Source organism: Nothoprocta perdicaria, unplaced genomic scaffold (genome assembly GCF_003342845.1).
Source record: "Nothoprocta perdicaria isolate Ctin4 unplaced genomic scaffold, notPer1 scaffold_105, whole genome shotgun sequence".
Taxonomy (NCBI): domain Eukaryota; kingdom Metazoa; phylum Chordata; class Aves; order Tinamiformes; family Tinamidae; genus Nothoprocta; species Nothoprocta perdicaria.
Window position 1 is genome coordinate 1,670,492 of NW_020454150.1, and position 16,129 is coordinate 1,686,620.

Here is a 16,129-nt window from a genome sequence, read left to right on the forward strand (position 1 = left end):
GTTTTGTCCCAGCCTGTGATGCAGTAACAAGATTCAATGACCTCCTTTACTCTTTCAAAATACATCTTCCTTTTTAACAAACTCTTCCCCTTTACAACAATGCTTCCGGGGAGAAATCTTTTTCATATTTTAGGAGCTAATCTATTATTGATATTCTTCAGATTACATTCAGATTTCTTGTATTTAATGTATTAGAAGTACAGTGACAGAAATACTTCTGAAAAATATCTGCAGCATATGAGCTAAGGATGCCCAAGGCAAAAGTGTTTCTCATACTCTGTTCCAGAGAGAAACCTAGTGCAAGAAAAAGTAGACCTAGCYGACCAGTTGTTAAAACAGTGTGTTAGTATATGCAGATTCACCTTGGAGAAACTTGTTAGACACGTGTGAAATATTCRGTGCCATGAAACATTCCTGTTGTGTGGATGAAGTATTAGCACAGTGAGTTAAGTATTAGCACACTTTCTTCAATGTAATTCCATGATTAACACCCATGAAGTTCAGAATAAGTAGTGCACAGGGAGAAATCAGCCTAGCAAATGCATTCTCCATCCCTCTGCACATACTTAKGTGACTCGCTACTACTAAATTTAAGAAGAAATCCCAAACATTATCAAACATCACGCAGATACAAGTGATAAGAAGCTGAACTATTTGTTACTGTGCCCTGACAGTTAAGCAGTTTGCTAGTATAACCACTTAGGATGCACGTGATATAATAAAGCTTTTCCATGTTTTCACGTAGGAGGATCAAGTAATTAGGACCAATGTCCTTTACGAAGCCCTCTAACAAGTTATCCAAGCATCAGAATCTGAAAAGGACAAGAACATTTTGAAAGCCCTTTTTATTACAAATAGTTTACTATTATATACACATACACACCTAATCTCAGTTCTAGAACAGCCATACTTCTTGCAGCATGCCATTGGCAAAACAAAAAAAATAAAGTGACCAATCTTGCAAACACGTGTGTTTAGGCAGAAGAGACAGGGTCCTTGTGAATGCCTGAACCTCATCTCGCATTTCCATTGGATTCACTTAAAACACAATCTCAATTCAGCTACTAATACATTCAGTGCAGCTCCTTCGACAACAACAGAACAGGATTCTCTCAAGACCAGCGTTTGCAGATCAGCCAAATGCAAGCCAGCAGCCAGTCCTCTGGAATAAACACTGCCATACCAAGCCATTCCTCGTTCAGATGGATTTTAGTTGATGGCAAAGGGGGCAAAGCACAAGGGACGTGTTAAGTGACTTCTTGAATGCCATATGCTCTGTTGCATCATTACAACAGTCATTAGGAAACCATCACCCATGGCTTCACAGGTAGCCAGAATTAATGAAAAAGAAAACGGGCGAGGGAAGACAACCCCTATTACAATTTGAAAGCTGCCATAACATAAAACAACAGGCAGATGCAAAGGGAGACCAAGCCTCTCAATATTAATAAGTGAACCAAATCAAGCTTCAGTCTAGCATTGACAGACAGACCTAACAGACTCGTGAAGCCACTCTCAGTCCTTAGGATGAAGTGCAGACACGCTTATTCATTCCGAATCATGGGATCTTGCAGGGCTCAAGAGTGATGCAAATGTGCCAGCGTTGCCCCATGGCCGATGCACACAGAGCGGTCGCCCGGGGGAGACTCAGGAGTACCTTACTAGACCACTTGGTTGCTTCCCGATGCAGAGACTGAGCAGCGGCCAGAATGGGCTGGTTAACAGGCTGATTGGTTGGCATTAACAGCAGCTCAGGCTCGTAATCATCTTCAGTGTCAGAGGGGAGAGTGAATTCAACATCTGCATCATCCTCCTCATCTACATCTACACCAGCCTCTGCGGCTTCATTAATCACAGTCACATCAGGCTTTGCAGGTGGCAGCAAGGGTGGAGAAACAGGGGACAGTTAGTACGAGAAGCAGAACTTGGTTGAAGAGCATGAACTGAGCTGTTTTAGTGACCAAACGTCCTCTTGGCCTCTAAGGATACGACAGGACAACTTTAGAGTCAGAGGGAGAAGAGGAGGGTCTACAAGATTAGCAAAAGCAAAACAAACATTTCACCTGTGAACCAAAGTTACCAAGGACATTAAGAAGTTACAGTTCCAAGATGGAGCAACATTTTCAACTAACACACAGCTGCAAAATGCAGGCGCTGATTTTCAGAACAACATTTTTCTGGCAAGACAAGGATGAAATGAATGGGTTTCTGTTTTAAAGAAAGCCATTTTGACTGGATAGGAGCAAGCACAGCAGCTGATGATCATGGTATTTGCGCAGACAAAAAGCTGTGTGTGGAAGCTGCTTCACACGCAGGTAACAAGGACACAGAGCAGCATCACAGAGAAGTCACTGACACTCTGCTTTCTGTCATGGATAAAAGGAGGGGGACAAGTGACTGGAGAAGTAAAGACTGAGGTGCTGCAGATAACAYGGAAAAGAACAAAACCAGCTAAGAAAAGAGGAGGTGATACTGAATGTCATGAACGCTGGCAATATTACAATGCTTGTAAAAAAAAGACTGAAATGAAGTTAGTAAAATAAGAGGATTATGAAGCATATTATACTGTTTTGCCACGACATGTTGCATCCATTACCTTGAGGAAAGAAAAAAAATAGGATTCAAGCAAATATATTGAGCTGAGGGTAGATCATATAAAGAGGTGATAGTTCAACAGTACAAGTGCTTAGAATACAGCAGCATTAAAACATATTCTATAGTTACGAAGTGCACTTCTCAGATCACAAAGTGTGAAACCAACCAAACAATCCTTTATAAAAAGTATGCCTTTTCAAGCTGTTCTGCTTAAGATATGGCCTTTTATAGAAAAACATCCAAAACAAAGGTCAAAACATTTGGAAGAAACAAGTTACACYATTTATATACCGCCAGACTGACTCATCTTTAGACAAGACACATCTTTTAAGTCTCAAATGCAAAGCTTACAAATATCCCCTCCTTTCTAATGGCAATTTCTATGCAGTAACCTAACCAAAAAAGGAAAATTTTATTCTCTGAATTAGCCAAATGAGAAAAAAGGCAGGAAAATCTAGAGCAACTGACAGTGTGTGATTTGCACTCCATGAGGGGAAAAAAAGGAGTGCAGAGAAATCCAGCATCCATTCAGCGAYGAAAACTTGAGAGAGGCAGACAAGAAAAATCAAGTTTAACTTTTACAAAATCAAGAATGTCAGCAGTATTTTAACAGACTAAGTACTTCCCCTTCCGTAAGCATTAAACAGGAAAAATCAGTAGAGTAACACCATCAGGCACATAGAGCAGAAGCCATTTGGCACACAGTCTGCTCCCATCTGGCATGAGCAGGACCTTGCATCTCCATCCTTCATCTGACCCACCTTCCTCAGCAGTACTGGGCATCAGTCCCTCTTCCTCCCCCACCTAATAACAAAGTGGCTCGAGAAGTTACAGAMATAGTTTTGAAAACTCCATAATTTTGGTTTAGAGTATGACTACCTACAAAAATTATTTTAAAATTAAAACGGTGAGGTGTGGAAAAGCCATCATTGACAAACTGACAAACATTGACAAAGGGCAATGAAAAAAGTGTTTCATAATCCAAATACAGGAACCTTACAGCTCCTTCTACAATCAGGAGGCAATCCGTAGACTGTAGTCTACTTAGTCTAGTTATTTCAATAACTACATTATCTAATGTAGAATATATATCATAAAAAAAATTATTTCCTACTGTATATTTTTAAGTTACCTGCTCTGGAATTCCAATACCAAAGCTCTTTAAGGCAGCAGAAGTTAAGAATCTCAACTTCACAATTACCTTCTGAGATGACTAATAAACGCCAATAGTATCCCTTTAATATCAWAATTGATGTGTCAAATCCAGAAGAATAGGAAAAATAATTTCAAAACTGATTTGCAAGATTCCTTTTGCATTTTATCTATACTTCCACAGTCTTTCGTATTGGGCACACATTTTTTTAAATACACACAAATTTAAAGTTAATTCTGTCAGCTGTTTAAATTTAGCTTTTAATTCACCATCTAACTAGGAAGGAAAAAATTGAGTTTTTAAAAGCCAAATCCTGATCTTTAAGACCTGCACAAGGCCAAAGCTCAGAGAAATCCTTACTCAATTGCTACCAGAGGCAGAACATCTCTCRAGAGAAGCAAATGAGTTACATTTGCACTTATTAACCAGAATAAAGACTTCAGACTACTTTGTCCTATCACTCAAGTTCGAAGAAAATGAAGGCTTTTGGACCTGATAGTAAGTAGGATTCATTGCAAAATAGGACTGAGACCAGGCCATCTATATACCATCACCTTYTGATCATAACTGCACCACATTAACTGCAAAGTCACTTTAAGCTCTTCCCAGAATTAAGACAAACCATCTCATGAGCCCTGGGGCTGGTATCTGTCACATCAAAACCGACTTGGCAAAGTCAGTTAATTCAGCAGCCAGTTTGTCAGTGCAGAAAGGCTCAAGTACCAGTTGCTCTCCAGGCAACACCAGCTTCAAGGACCACAAATACCTCAGCAGAGAAGTCACGTGCATTTGTGCAGAAGTGTGTTCAAAAACGTGCTAGCAGCTCCAAGGCTCACAACGGTTACATGTAGCTCACTGAGGATTTTAAGAGTTGAATTCCTCCTGTTACCACAGTTTTAATAGCTGGTCCAATCTCTGCTACTACCAGTTGAGAAAGCATGGAGAGAGGAGCCTCATTTACTTTACAGCCCCTTTAAAGCTTCTGCAGGCCTTCCTCTTCTGGCAGCTACACCAAGGTAGCCAGAGAGATTAAAGCAACCGTCAAGTGTATTTTTATATTCACTCTTACTACTCCACCACTATGCTATATATCCTGTCCATACACTGCTTAATTCTATATTGAAGTCCACCTTTATAAGCTGTCTAGGATTTCACAGGACCACTGTAAGGGYGTTTCCAGGCACACATCAGGTTTTTTAACTCCTTCAGTTTAAAGTTGGGCAAAACCAGACATTTTAGGGACCTAGACTATTTCTGTCTGGGATAAGTACATTATTTCAAGCATATGCTATTCAATACTCAAGCATGAAATATCTCTGCCATAGTTGGCCCTAGCAAATTTATAAGGTTGAAAGAAATTAATGCCCTTCTCTTCACAGTGCACTCTGTATCTTTCAAACTGTCTGAAGATTTGCACACACTGCCTTTGACTCCTATGCAAAGCATCATTTTTTTTCATAGACAAAAAAATTATCAAGATTACATTTACAGTTTACTATACAGCTTGGTAGCAGACAGCTACAAAACATACAAAATTACAAGTATTAGCCAAAGCCCAGAAGAGAAAATTAGACAACTGACGGGAGTGAATTAAAACACTGATCCTGACAAAGAATTCCTTTTGACCCAAGACAYATACGCAGCAATTTCTCACCTTGCTAGACCATTTGCGAGCCTCATCGTGCAGCTGCCTAGCAGCCATCATCATGGGCTGGTTGATGGCCTCTCCTGCCTTCTGCTCAGGGAACTCTTCATCCTTCTCCTCAGGCGGCGGCGGCCTGGGTGGGGGAACCTCCCCTTCGGGCAGTGGTGGTTTTGGAGGGGCGAGCTCATCCGTCAGCTAAGGAAGAGGAGGAAAAAAGCTATTAAGTGGAATGAAGCAGCACAAAGATGAAGCCAGGGATCATATCGTGGTTCACGCCTTCTGTTTTTCCCAAGGGCTCTCTGTTATAAGAGAACCAGTCTTATCTTGGAATCTCTTTTCTTAGTTTGGTTTGTTTGTTTTCTTTTTTGTCCTTCCTCTTTCCTCTCTTTTCATGATGTTTGTRTATGACTGGCCAGGTAACACATTTTATTTCTAATAAATAAAAATATATTTCAGTAATTTTAGTGCTCAATTTACACTTTATCAGTGGTAATCGACTATTCTGTTACAAACTATGCTGCACGTACATGAAGCTGCTCAAGGTCTGGAGGAGGAGGTGGAAAATCTGGTTCCTGAGGCTGGAAGGCTTCTCTGACTTTGGCTACAGCTCCCAGGATTCTGTATCCAGAATCTAAGAAACTCTTCTGCAAACCTGAAAAAAAATCTCATCTTAATTTCAACAAAACCTAGCATTTCTTGTTATCTAAAACACCAACAGTAGCCCAAAAATATTTACACAACAAAATATTGTGCAGATTGCACATATATATATCTGAAATCATGTTACAAACTACTTTTACACTGGATTTCAATGTTTGAAATGTTAGTTGTGAGACTAAGAAATAGTAACTATGAATAACATAGTTCCCATGACAGTGTTTATTCTAAAAAAATCTACAATACTTTATTGTACAATGCAGCCAATTTTCCAAAACATGYATTTGCCACTAGTAAAGATCATGAAATCACATGAGGCTAAAATACTGAATCCTTTTCACCTCTTTGTGTTTAACAAGAGCAAGATCCAGCAGTTAATAGTGTGACCTCAATTTCCCTCTGTGGGATTTAAGCTTAAACCAAGATTGCATGCATGTTAACTGGACACAACGAGGACTGCTTCCTAGCACTTACAGTCACGAAGAWATGCATTCAAAACCAGCTCATTAAATCCTTACCAGGATCAGAAATGTTTCCTGCCACAGCTTTTGCATCCATTACCATCGGTGATATAGTTTTGCTCAGCTCATCAGAGGCTGCTTTAACAGCCTCCCGGAATTTAGGGTCCTCGGAATTTTCAACTTCCCGTTTTGCAACCAGGAGGATGCGGTTTGCTCGCCTGGCAATGCTGGTGGCACCAGCTACCAGCATCTGAGGCTGAATATTGGCCATGGCAACTTTACATTTATCAAGATCTTTCTTAATAGCCTCTTCGGATGCATCCAACAGAGACTTGGTATCAATGGCTTCATCCACCAATCCTAGGATAAAAATTTAACACATTATTAATCTGATCTGTGGAAAGGGATATTCAGTATTCTAGGGACCAATTACCATGAGAAAAATAAGTATTTCCAAGCAGGGCACAGGGGGACTAGACTAACTGTATTACTGCAGTTTTGTTTCTGATTCCATGAGCCTTCCAGCACACTGACCGTGGTCAGAATAGCTGATCGAGGCTTCCTCCCACTAGGGACATTGAGGGCTCTTAACTCTTCTGCCCTGGAAGGCAGCTCGACCCCAGATTTGGCATGCAAAGTATATGCAGCAGAGCTTCCTCCTCCCAACAAGTTTCCTTATGYGTATTCAGGACTTTTTGGCCACCTCTCCCTTTCATACAAAAGGAAAGGTCCCTCCAGCTGTGCTTTCTTCTCCTTATGGGTGATATACAGTGACAAGGTACATTCAAGATGCCCACAAAACAGTTAAGGGATTGAAGGAAGAGGTAGTCAACAGTCAAACAAAGTATTTGGAAAGTAGCCTGATACAGGAGGATCTACAGTTCAGAAGAGCTGAAGCATTTGTTCCAATTTTTCAGTAGGAGATCAGTAGCTTGGTTTCATTCACTGCTTTCACCAAGCTCTTCTATTATTTTGAATATATTTTCTTGCCCCCATTTAATTATTTGACCTCATTCAGCACACCAAGGTCACGCTGAAAGCAAAACAAGAATAAAAACCACTCTAGCTGCTAGAGTGATAGACTGTTACAAATCAGCAAGCACAATGAACAAGATGATGCTGTTTTGCTCCAGCAGGAACTAAAGACCAATTTAGTCCACTCCCCACCAAATGCTCAAAATTAACATCTATGAAACAATGTGAACATGCTGTACAACACACAAATTTCTGGAGCTATAGTGTACATGCTCTCATTTCTCTGAAATGATTTATATTCTATTAATCATTACTTCTGTGCATATTCTATCAATCCAAACAGAATGGGACCCTATCAGTTAGGCACAGTTTTCAACAGAAATGACCATTTTACCTGTCATCTTTTCTACATTATCAATCCATTGGTTTTTCATAGTCTCAAAATGCTCATAAGCAGCTTGATTYCCAGGATTTCTCAGGAGAATACGGGCAGCTGATACTACCTGCSAAAGGAAAACATTTTCAGTTATGAAAACACCAGTACTTAAGAACATTATACATATTCTTGAAAACACAGTTGTCTTTCAGGACTGGATGTTTAGCTCCTCACTTGTAATACCCTCAATCTAATTCATCAATTTTTAATTGCATTAAGATTTACAGTACTTCTAGAATTCATTTCCAAAAACATTGTTTTCTGGAACTTCCATTACATGCACATCATACATCAAAAATTGTTTAGTTAAATAAAATATTGGAAAACATTAAAAAGAAACATAACACCAAGGATAGTCTCAGTATTGAACAAATGCTAGAAGGCTTATTTTGGAGAAAAATTAAAGAGCATTTTCCACTCAAATAGTTCATTACCCTTTAGAGTAATTGTGTAGCTAGGACAAATTCACTGTGGCTTTTGTCTAGAAGTTTAAGAATAAGACATGCCATTTCACCAGCTTTTTCTACTTTATAGCATAAAAGAACATTTGCCATTTTCCTTTCAAGGGTGCCAGCACTGTGTTCTCCGCYGGTATTAAGAGCAGAAGGACACAGAAGAAAACATCAAGGTCCCTTCCTGGCCCTAAGCAAGCAAGGACACTGAGCAAGCCAACCTGCGGGGTAAGTTCCCTGGCTGATTTCACAGTTGCCTGGATGCCTTCCACRGTGCTTTTGTTGGCCGTTCCAACCGCAGCTGCTTTTTCTGCTGTAGCTCCCAGCCTGGCAGCGTGGTTCTCAAAATTTGCTGCTCTTTCATCAAACACCTGGTTGTAAGCAGAGAAAAACAGGTTAGACCCAAGCATTACTTCTCCATTATGTAAAGCTTCATAGCTTCACTTCCTAAAGCCTTGGGAATCATTCTGATTATGTTCAAACCAACTAGCCAGAGTTGCCCACCACAAATTGAGATACTTCCCATAGAGCCAATAGCCTTCACGTATAGGAAAAAGATTATACAACAAAAAAACAGATCAGACTGATGAACCTTAGCATCAATCCGACTATATTAATCGGTTTATATGTTGAGATATGCAATCCACCATGTTAGTGATTCCTGCACAGCATTTTACATGTTGTAAGGCAACATGACACCAACATCATGGGAAACATTTCACACGGGGAAAGAACTGCTTACCTCTTCCCTGTTGGGAGCATCGGAAGGAGCAGTGGCTGCTACTGCTAACAATTTAATGGGAGTTGTAGTGTCACTGAAAACATCAGAGACCTCCTGGGTCATTGCTTCTTGCATCCGTGCTTTAAGATCCTTGAAAAACAAGCAAACAAAAAGTATTACTACAAAACACACTAGCAATAAGAGTTTCTATTCAAATGTCAATATATTTTCTTGCAAAAACTGAGTCTACTTTAAGCACCTCTAGAAAATAGAGCCTCTCCACAGCAACTGGAGAGGCACAGCCTCTCCACATTTAACTGGAGCAGTGCAATGGTTCAGTGCTGCTGGTGTTCCAGTGCAAAAGGGMAGATCTTGTTACCTTCAGGGCGTCCTGAAGCTGGGCAGCGACTGCCCTGGCCTGGGGGGACTCTCCCTCCCCTCGCGCTGCAAGGTCGGCCAGCTGGGCAGCCAGCTGGTCCACGCGGTCGCACTTGGCCAGCAGGTCTTGCCGATAAGGCCCCATCATGACGTTGGCCAAACGACGACCTTCTGCGACCAGCCCCCGAATTGCTGCCTGGCCTGCAGTGCAAGAAGCCGCACAGCAGTTAGACACGGGAGATCCAAAAGCCACGAGCACAACTTGGATGGACCAGGAACTAAAGGACATTTCAGAGTTCTTCCATTTTTAAGTATATCCTTTCTAGTTGGAAAGTTCTGGCATAACTATATGACCACTGAGAGCAGGCTTSAATTCCCAGATCATTTTAATCAAGCAGCTTTTTCCCCTGAAAAAGTAAAAATCTCATAAACTGAAGCCATTTTAAGCCATGGTTATAATGGCTTTTCTCCTCTCTGATGAGCTAAATTTGTCTATTTGCTGGATTAAATGTAAATTCAAATCTGCAACAATGTATTTGTAAGATGAAACAAGTAAAGAGGAGTTTAAAGTTCACCTGCTCTGCTGTACCTATTTTCTCATTCTTTGAGAAAATTCTTCTTTTTCCTAAGACCAAATGAATCAAGGCCAGCYTGATTCAATAGTATTGCACTAGAACACGGCTATAGAGCACCAGCTATGAACACAGTATCAGCAAAGAGATCCTATGCATGGCATGCCTCTCAGGAACAGTAGCTGAAGTCAAAAATTACTAATAGGAGGTAAGGATAGGTAAAATAAGGATGGGTAAGGAAGTGGGGAAAAGTTCCAATAAAGTGTGGAGAAACACTTACCTACTCCCCGATCATCAACRGTAGGATTGTCTATCCACCTTTGAGCTTGCTCAATCTTTCCTTCCAAATGGACAGCTGCCTTAACCGGCCTTGTATTTGCTACTGCCTTGTTTGTTTTGGACTGTAAGTTCTGAAGGGATGTTGCTATTTGTTTAGCTAATGCACGAGCCTCTGGGGAGTCACCTTTTCCACTGAGGATAAAGGAAGGGGAAAGAAAAGTCACAGTSAAAAATTACTTAATCCAAAATTCATTTATGAGGCAGAGGGGAACACAAGGAAGGGAATTTTTAGTCCTTCTCAAGAAAGTAAAATTGARACCTGACCGATCTGCATTATTTGTTCTGAGATTTACCCACACATCCCTACCTCACATTTTTCTACTGGGGCACCTGTGGCACTTGTGTTCAGCACAACACTGATGTGGTATGTTRATGTCACTGATAGTCCTAACATATGACCTATTTCCCACATTAATGGMCATCTTACGAACTCATTTGCAACCAAGCAAGGAATCCCAGTTATAGATTATTCTGCAGGTCTTAAAGCCTATGCTTTTAAATAGCTTAGAGTTTCATGATGACTTAAGTGCTATATATTCTAGCCTCTCTTGTAGTAAATTGCTTAACAAAGAATCAGTGATGACATTTGTTCGTATAAAGAGAAAAAAAGAAGATTTCATATCACCAGAAATGCTTTGATGAAGGAGGCAATGGATGCAAYGGAGGAGGCTTTGACTTGCATTTAMCTTTCCAGSATTCTATAAGCAGTAGCAAAAAAAAGTACTTTAGATGTGCACTTCTACCTCACATTTTCTATAGGGGGAACCTATCACAACCACAGCTTGTTAGTAGAAATCATTTGCTAGATTAAAATACTTAGAGGGACATTAAGCTTTTAAAATGTTAAATTTTATAAGGGTTGTTTAAATGTTAAAAAAAGTATTTTGATTAGTCTGTACTTTGAACACCCAGAAAAATAGAACTGAAATAAATTAACCGTGGTAAATACATACTGTCTTCGTAGATCTGATAGCTTGGCTGTCAAAGCAGAGATTTCTCCCAAGGATCGCAGGATATCATCTCTTTCCTTGGGCTCTTCACATAGTTCTGCGACTTTCCTTGCTTCAGCCATAATCCCCCGAATGTGCTCTTCTCCTTCGCTGCCCCCATTAGGATCTGCCAGCCAATTCTTAAGAGAAAAGTTGCATAGGTGTGAAGATGAACAGCAACATTATTTCTAAAGACTTAAAACAGCTTTCAAAGCAGAAAATACTTTTTTTGGAGGGGAAAAAATACCCTCTTCATTATATATCCTGAAGTTCTATCTGTCAGATGTTTTACTTCAAGAAATAAGAGGAAACTAAGTGAGCCTAMTCTCCCCAGCATTTGCCAGTGATCTTTTCTGAAACATTTAACTAGAGGTCTCAGACCTGCAGTTTAGCTTTTAAAAGAAAAATCAAGACAGTTGGTCTTGTGGACTATGAAACTTTCTTTATGGAGCTCTCTGTAAAAGTTTTTATTATCCAATTCGTAACCTGAATATATAGATATATATCTCTATAGATATTTGGACAAGATATCTATATTCTACATACATACACACACAAAATTTCTTAGCTAATAATTATGATCTTTATGACAAGGTAATAGACCGAAGATTGAAGCACACTGAAAGTTACAAAAACACCTTTTTGCTCTTTGCCATCAGAAGCATGAGGATCTAAATCTGTACCAGGATGCCCAAAACAGAGGCTAAGGAAGTTTCCCTTGCACAGTGTGAAACTCCTCTGCTTTTTCCTTAAATCAGATCAATTTATGTCTGAATTAACAGAATGCTTCCTCATTTTAAGTTCTTATCCTTGAAACGCTTTAAGAATGAAAAATGTTTTACAAAAAAACAACAAAAAGCCATAAGCTGTAATAAAATACACAGATATCAAAATTAGTGTTACAAAATTTTAAGATTCGCCTGTGTTAAATCAAAACTCTTCTCTTCCTAAGGAGTAACTGCATTACGTTTGGAAACGTCTACAGCAGTTTAGCGTAACAGACCTAACAGTAGTAGTTTAACCTTTTTTTTTGCAGCATTTATTAAACCAGTAGTACCTGAGCAGCATCAATCTTCTTGGCAATTGCCTGCTTGGAGTTTGTCATGGCTTCCAACTTGCGGGCTGCATTCTCCACCTTGGCAGTGAGCAAGTCGAGCCCTTGCGAGACCTGCTGCGCCTTCTGCATAGCCATCGGTGTGGCACCCTGGCCTCTGCTCAAGACGGAGAAAAAGCAGCACACACTCAGCTCAGGACTCAATAATCAATTTGTTCAGAGCTTCAGATATTTGGCATTTGCTCATTTCGCTCATTTCTCCAGTTTAAGTCAGAAAAGATGCTTGTTTTCATATGAGCGCCATTTATTTTAAACAGAGTCATCTACCTCAGCAATTCTGTTCATCATTGTCCCAACATATCCCCTAACTAAGGATTTACTAAGGATATATTATTAAAGCAAGTTATTCTTATGAGAAGATAATGAAATGATCACATGCCACATCACATCAACGGAACAAAAACAACAACAGTAAAATAAGAATTAATAAATAACACCTAGCTTTACCTAGCTCGGAGATCAGCCAGTTGATCAGTCATTTGGCCCAGGGTTCTGCACGTGCCCAGGATCTCTCTGCGTTCCTTGCCTGCACACAGTTCTCCAGCTTTTCCAGCTTCATCAAGGATCTGCCTTATTGCTTGCTCACCAGCATCCCCTAAGAGAGGGAGTCACTCAGTAAAATGTCCAACAAGATGTTCTTTGATAATCAGGAAACTCATCCTGGCCTGCYACACTGATTGTATTGGGGTCGAATTTAGGAGTGGATTTATCCAAAAGTTTAAGACATGGATGAAGTGGATTATTTCTTACGATGGGACAAGATTCCTGAAACAGTGCAGCACAGATATAGTACTGTGCCTCACGTGCTACGTGCTKCAAATCATTCGCTCATTCTGCTATAAATTAATTCCTGTATAAGACTCGACTACAGAATCTCTAATGCACTCTGAGTGAGAAGGGAAGGCAATGTAGAAAGGTTCAGCCTTAACTTCAGCCACTTGCAAGTGACTTATACTTGACCAAAGTAGATAAAAATGATTTCTCCTCATAATCATCCCCCACCACATGCCCCAGCAATACAGGTATTGGCATCTTCCCATCCACAAAGCACCAGTTCCCACCACGAAATGAGAATAATGAAAGCAGCTCAAAGAATAAGTGCTGCAATAACCACCACTCAATGACAAAAATGAGATTATTTCCAAGTAATATCCAGAAAGATCTGATTTGCACCAAGTGCTACATTTTTCATTGTCCTTAACTAGTAATATTTTTTGGGTTTGTTTCATTAATTGTCAATGTCAATAACAGAAGGCTTTGCAAGGACCTGAACTTTCTGGAGCYGAGTGCAGCAAGGGGGATGAGGTCAAAAGTACAAGCAGCAGTTTAAWAAGAACAGGTAATTCACTTCCAACATTTACAACTGCATATTTAGCTTCCATTTCAGAGGAAACGTTTCTTATAAGGCCTTTCAGCATATAAACAGAATAGGCCTGCAGCTGGTTTTATAAGCTATAAAGATGCATAGAAAGGCAAAACCTTGATATCAAGATGACAAATCTGCAGTTACAGTATTTACAATGTCTTTTCCAAGTTATTTTTTACTTTTTACTAGTAGAATGCAAAGGAAGAGAAATATATATACCATTTAAAACAGTTACTTGGATAACTTAAAACAAGCAAAGCTTACTACATGATTAGGCCCCTAAATTATTTGCTTCATCTTCAATTTTTAAATAAAGGAATATCTAAATGCTCATTCAGAATGATCTACCTTGCATAGTCAATTCATAAAGKCAATTCTATCTTACACAGTACAATTATTTGGACTTTTAAAACAKCAAAATATTTCTCTATTTTACTCTTAATTTATTATATATTATTTTTAAGTACTACCTGGAGGTGCATTTGGATCTCTCAGCCACCCTTTTGCCTGGTTCATCTTTGAATCTATTAAGGCCAAGGCTCTTTTCATGGCTTCAGTGTCCTTTGCAAAAGAAAACAACGCAATGATTCTCAAGAAACCCAAGCACAGACAGAGTTCACACCCAAAGCAGCCAGAACAGTTCCAAAGCACCCTCTCCTTACAGAAGCGCACCCAGATAAGCAGCTCCAAACCAGGTTCCAAACCAGCAGGTCAGAGTCACTCCTGTCCAAGGACAGACGCTTTCATCACTCAAAATGCAGAAAATGTGCATGCAAGTTTAGTGATTTTTCTAGCCCTTTATATATCAGTGTTTTAATTTCTGAAATCAAAGCTCTAGTAARCACACATCTTGCAGTTAGTTTCTTCTTCTATATTTCCCAGAGTCTTTACAAATTTCCAACCACATGAACACATTTGCATTGAACTCAGAACCTTGCTGCCAWGAGTGTCAGACAAGTTCATTTTCTTCTATCCTGCTTTATCTAGCACATCTTTGCCAGGAGACCAAACCAGCAGGGAGTTCTCATCTCCCTGCACACTCACCTAACTGTCCATGTCAGCTCTCCACTAGAGGCCAGAAGTTTACATCTTAAACAAATGTAAAGATGGTCAGAGCAGCAAGTACCTTAAGTGAAGAGCTAGGGCACGGCCAAAGGAGCTCTTTTGTAAACAGCTGAAGGGAAGCCTGAATATTGCACTATTAACGGAGTTAGACTGTCCACATGCARCTCTGAGAGTGGGTCCTGCTCCAGGCATCAAGAACAAGTAACACGTATGGGGGGAGATAACTCTGACAAGAGTRGAGACACAGCTGCACCATTAATAATTTCAAAGCTGACTTTAAAAAAGTGACAGATGTTGCTGAGTGTATTGATGAGATACCAGGTATGGGAGAGCAAGGCTGGAAAAAGACCAGAGAGGACAAGTGGAGGTGCCAAGTCCTCTTCCTTCTTGCCCAAGCATGGATGATGTATGGGTCCCTGCTACATGCAGAGCTGCAGCAAAATGAGATAAAAGCTTCTTAATCTAAGACTCACACAAGGGGCAGAACCAAAGCTACCTTTTACATTTAGGATTTCATGACTGCCWACCCTACCCAAGCCACAGAGGTTCCATCTCTCCCATCATGAGAAGGTTGTGCAGCTACACCATGCTCTGCAGTGCAAGCCTTGCTGTCCCACGTGGCTCCTCACTGATGCTCAGGTGGTTTGCCAAGCCCAATTCCCCTCACTTACTTTAGCGAGGAAAAATCTGCTAAAATCCCAGTGTGGCAGTCAAAGTGTTTCAGAACAGCTCCTAAAGCACAGATCTCTCATCTTTACAGCCCCAACTGCCAAGGCAAGGAGTTCCTTCCAACTTTAGCCTGGTAAGGAGCTGGCATTTCAGCTTGACAGGAGGAGTTTTTAAATAGACCAAGCAAAGACATCCTTAACAGGGCTTCCTGGAACTGCTCTTATTATTTCACTCTGCTACCACCTCAATTTTGTGTCAGGTCTGGACTTGCCTACTGATCGAGACTTTTAAAYACCAAGTTGGAATTAGCTTTCAATTAAAAAATAAAATTAAAATCACACACACTTGTTCATGATCTTGTTGCCAAGATCATGACAGATGAACCAAGTCTTGATATTAGTGATTTCTATAGCTCTTCAAGCATGCTGTCTTTTTGTGAACAGCTGTATATTTTAAAGACTTGACCATCTGGGACTTGCCAGAACCATCATGAGCAAGGAAAGAAATATTCACAGCTATCACTCAAGTCATTTAGTATAGTT

General features: G+C 40.1%; 1 protein-coding gene across 3 annotated transcripts in view; it reads right to left on the reverse strand.

Moving 5' to 3' along the window:
• VCL (vinculin) overlaps positions 1–16,129 on the reverse strand; it is a 52,467-nt gene that overhangs the window by 4,519 nt on the left and 31,819 nt on the right. For 2 of the 3 annotated variants that reach the window (XM_026044176.1, XM_026044183.1), the window contains exons 7-18: positions 14,324–14,414; positions 12,935–13,082; positions 12,431–12,584; positions 11,338–11,513; positions 10,326–10,516; positions 9,475–9,674; positions 9,117–9,245; positions 8,596–8,745; positions 7,881–7,989; positions 6,569–6,871; positions 5,921–6,045; positions 5,403–5,588 (exon numbers count right to left, since the gene is read on the reverse strand). In XM_026044176.1, coding sequence (XP_025899961.1) covers positions 5,403–5,588; positions 5,921–6,045; positions 6,569–6,871; positions 7,881–7,989; positions 8,596–8,745; positions 9,117–9,245; positions 9,475–9,674; positions 10,326–10,516; positions 11,338–11,513; positions 12,431–12,584; positions 12,935–13,082; positions 14,324–14,414 — 1,962 coding nt within the window. Of the gene's footprint in view, positions 1–1,657; positions 1,868–5,402; positions 5,589–5,920; positions 6,046–6,568; positions 6,872–7,880; positions 7,990–8,595; positions 8,746–9,116; positions 9,246–9,474; positions 9,675–10,325; positions 10,517–11,337; positions 11,514–12,430; positions 12,585–12,934; positions 13,083–14,323; positions 14,415–16,129 lie in introns of all 3 variants that reach the window. The other variant, XM_026044192.1, reaches the window with a different exon arrangement.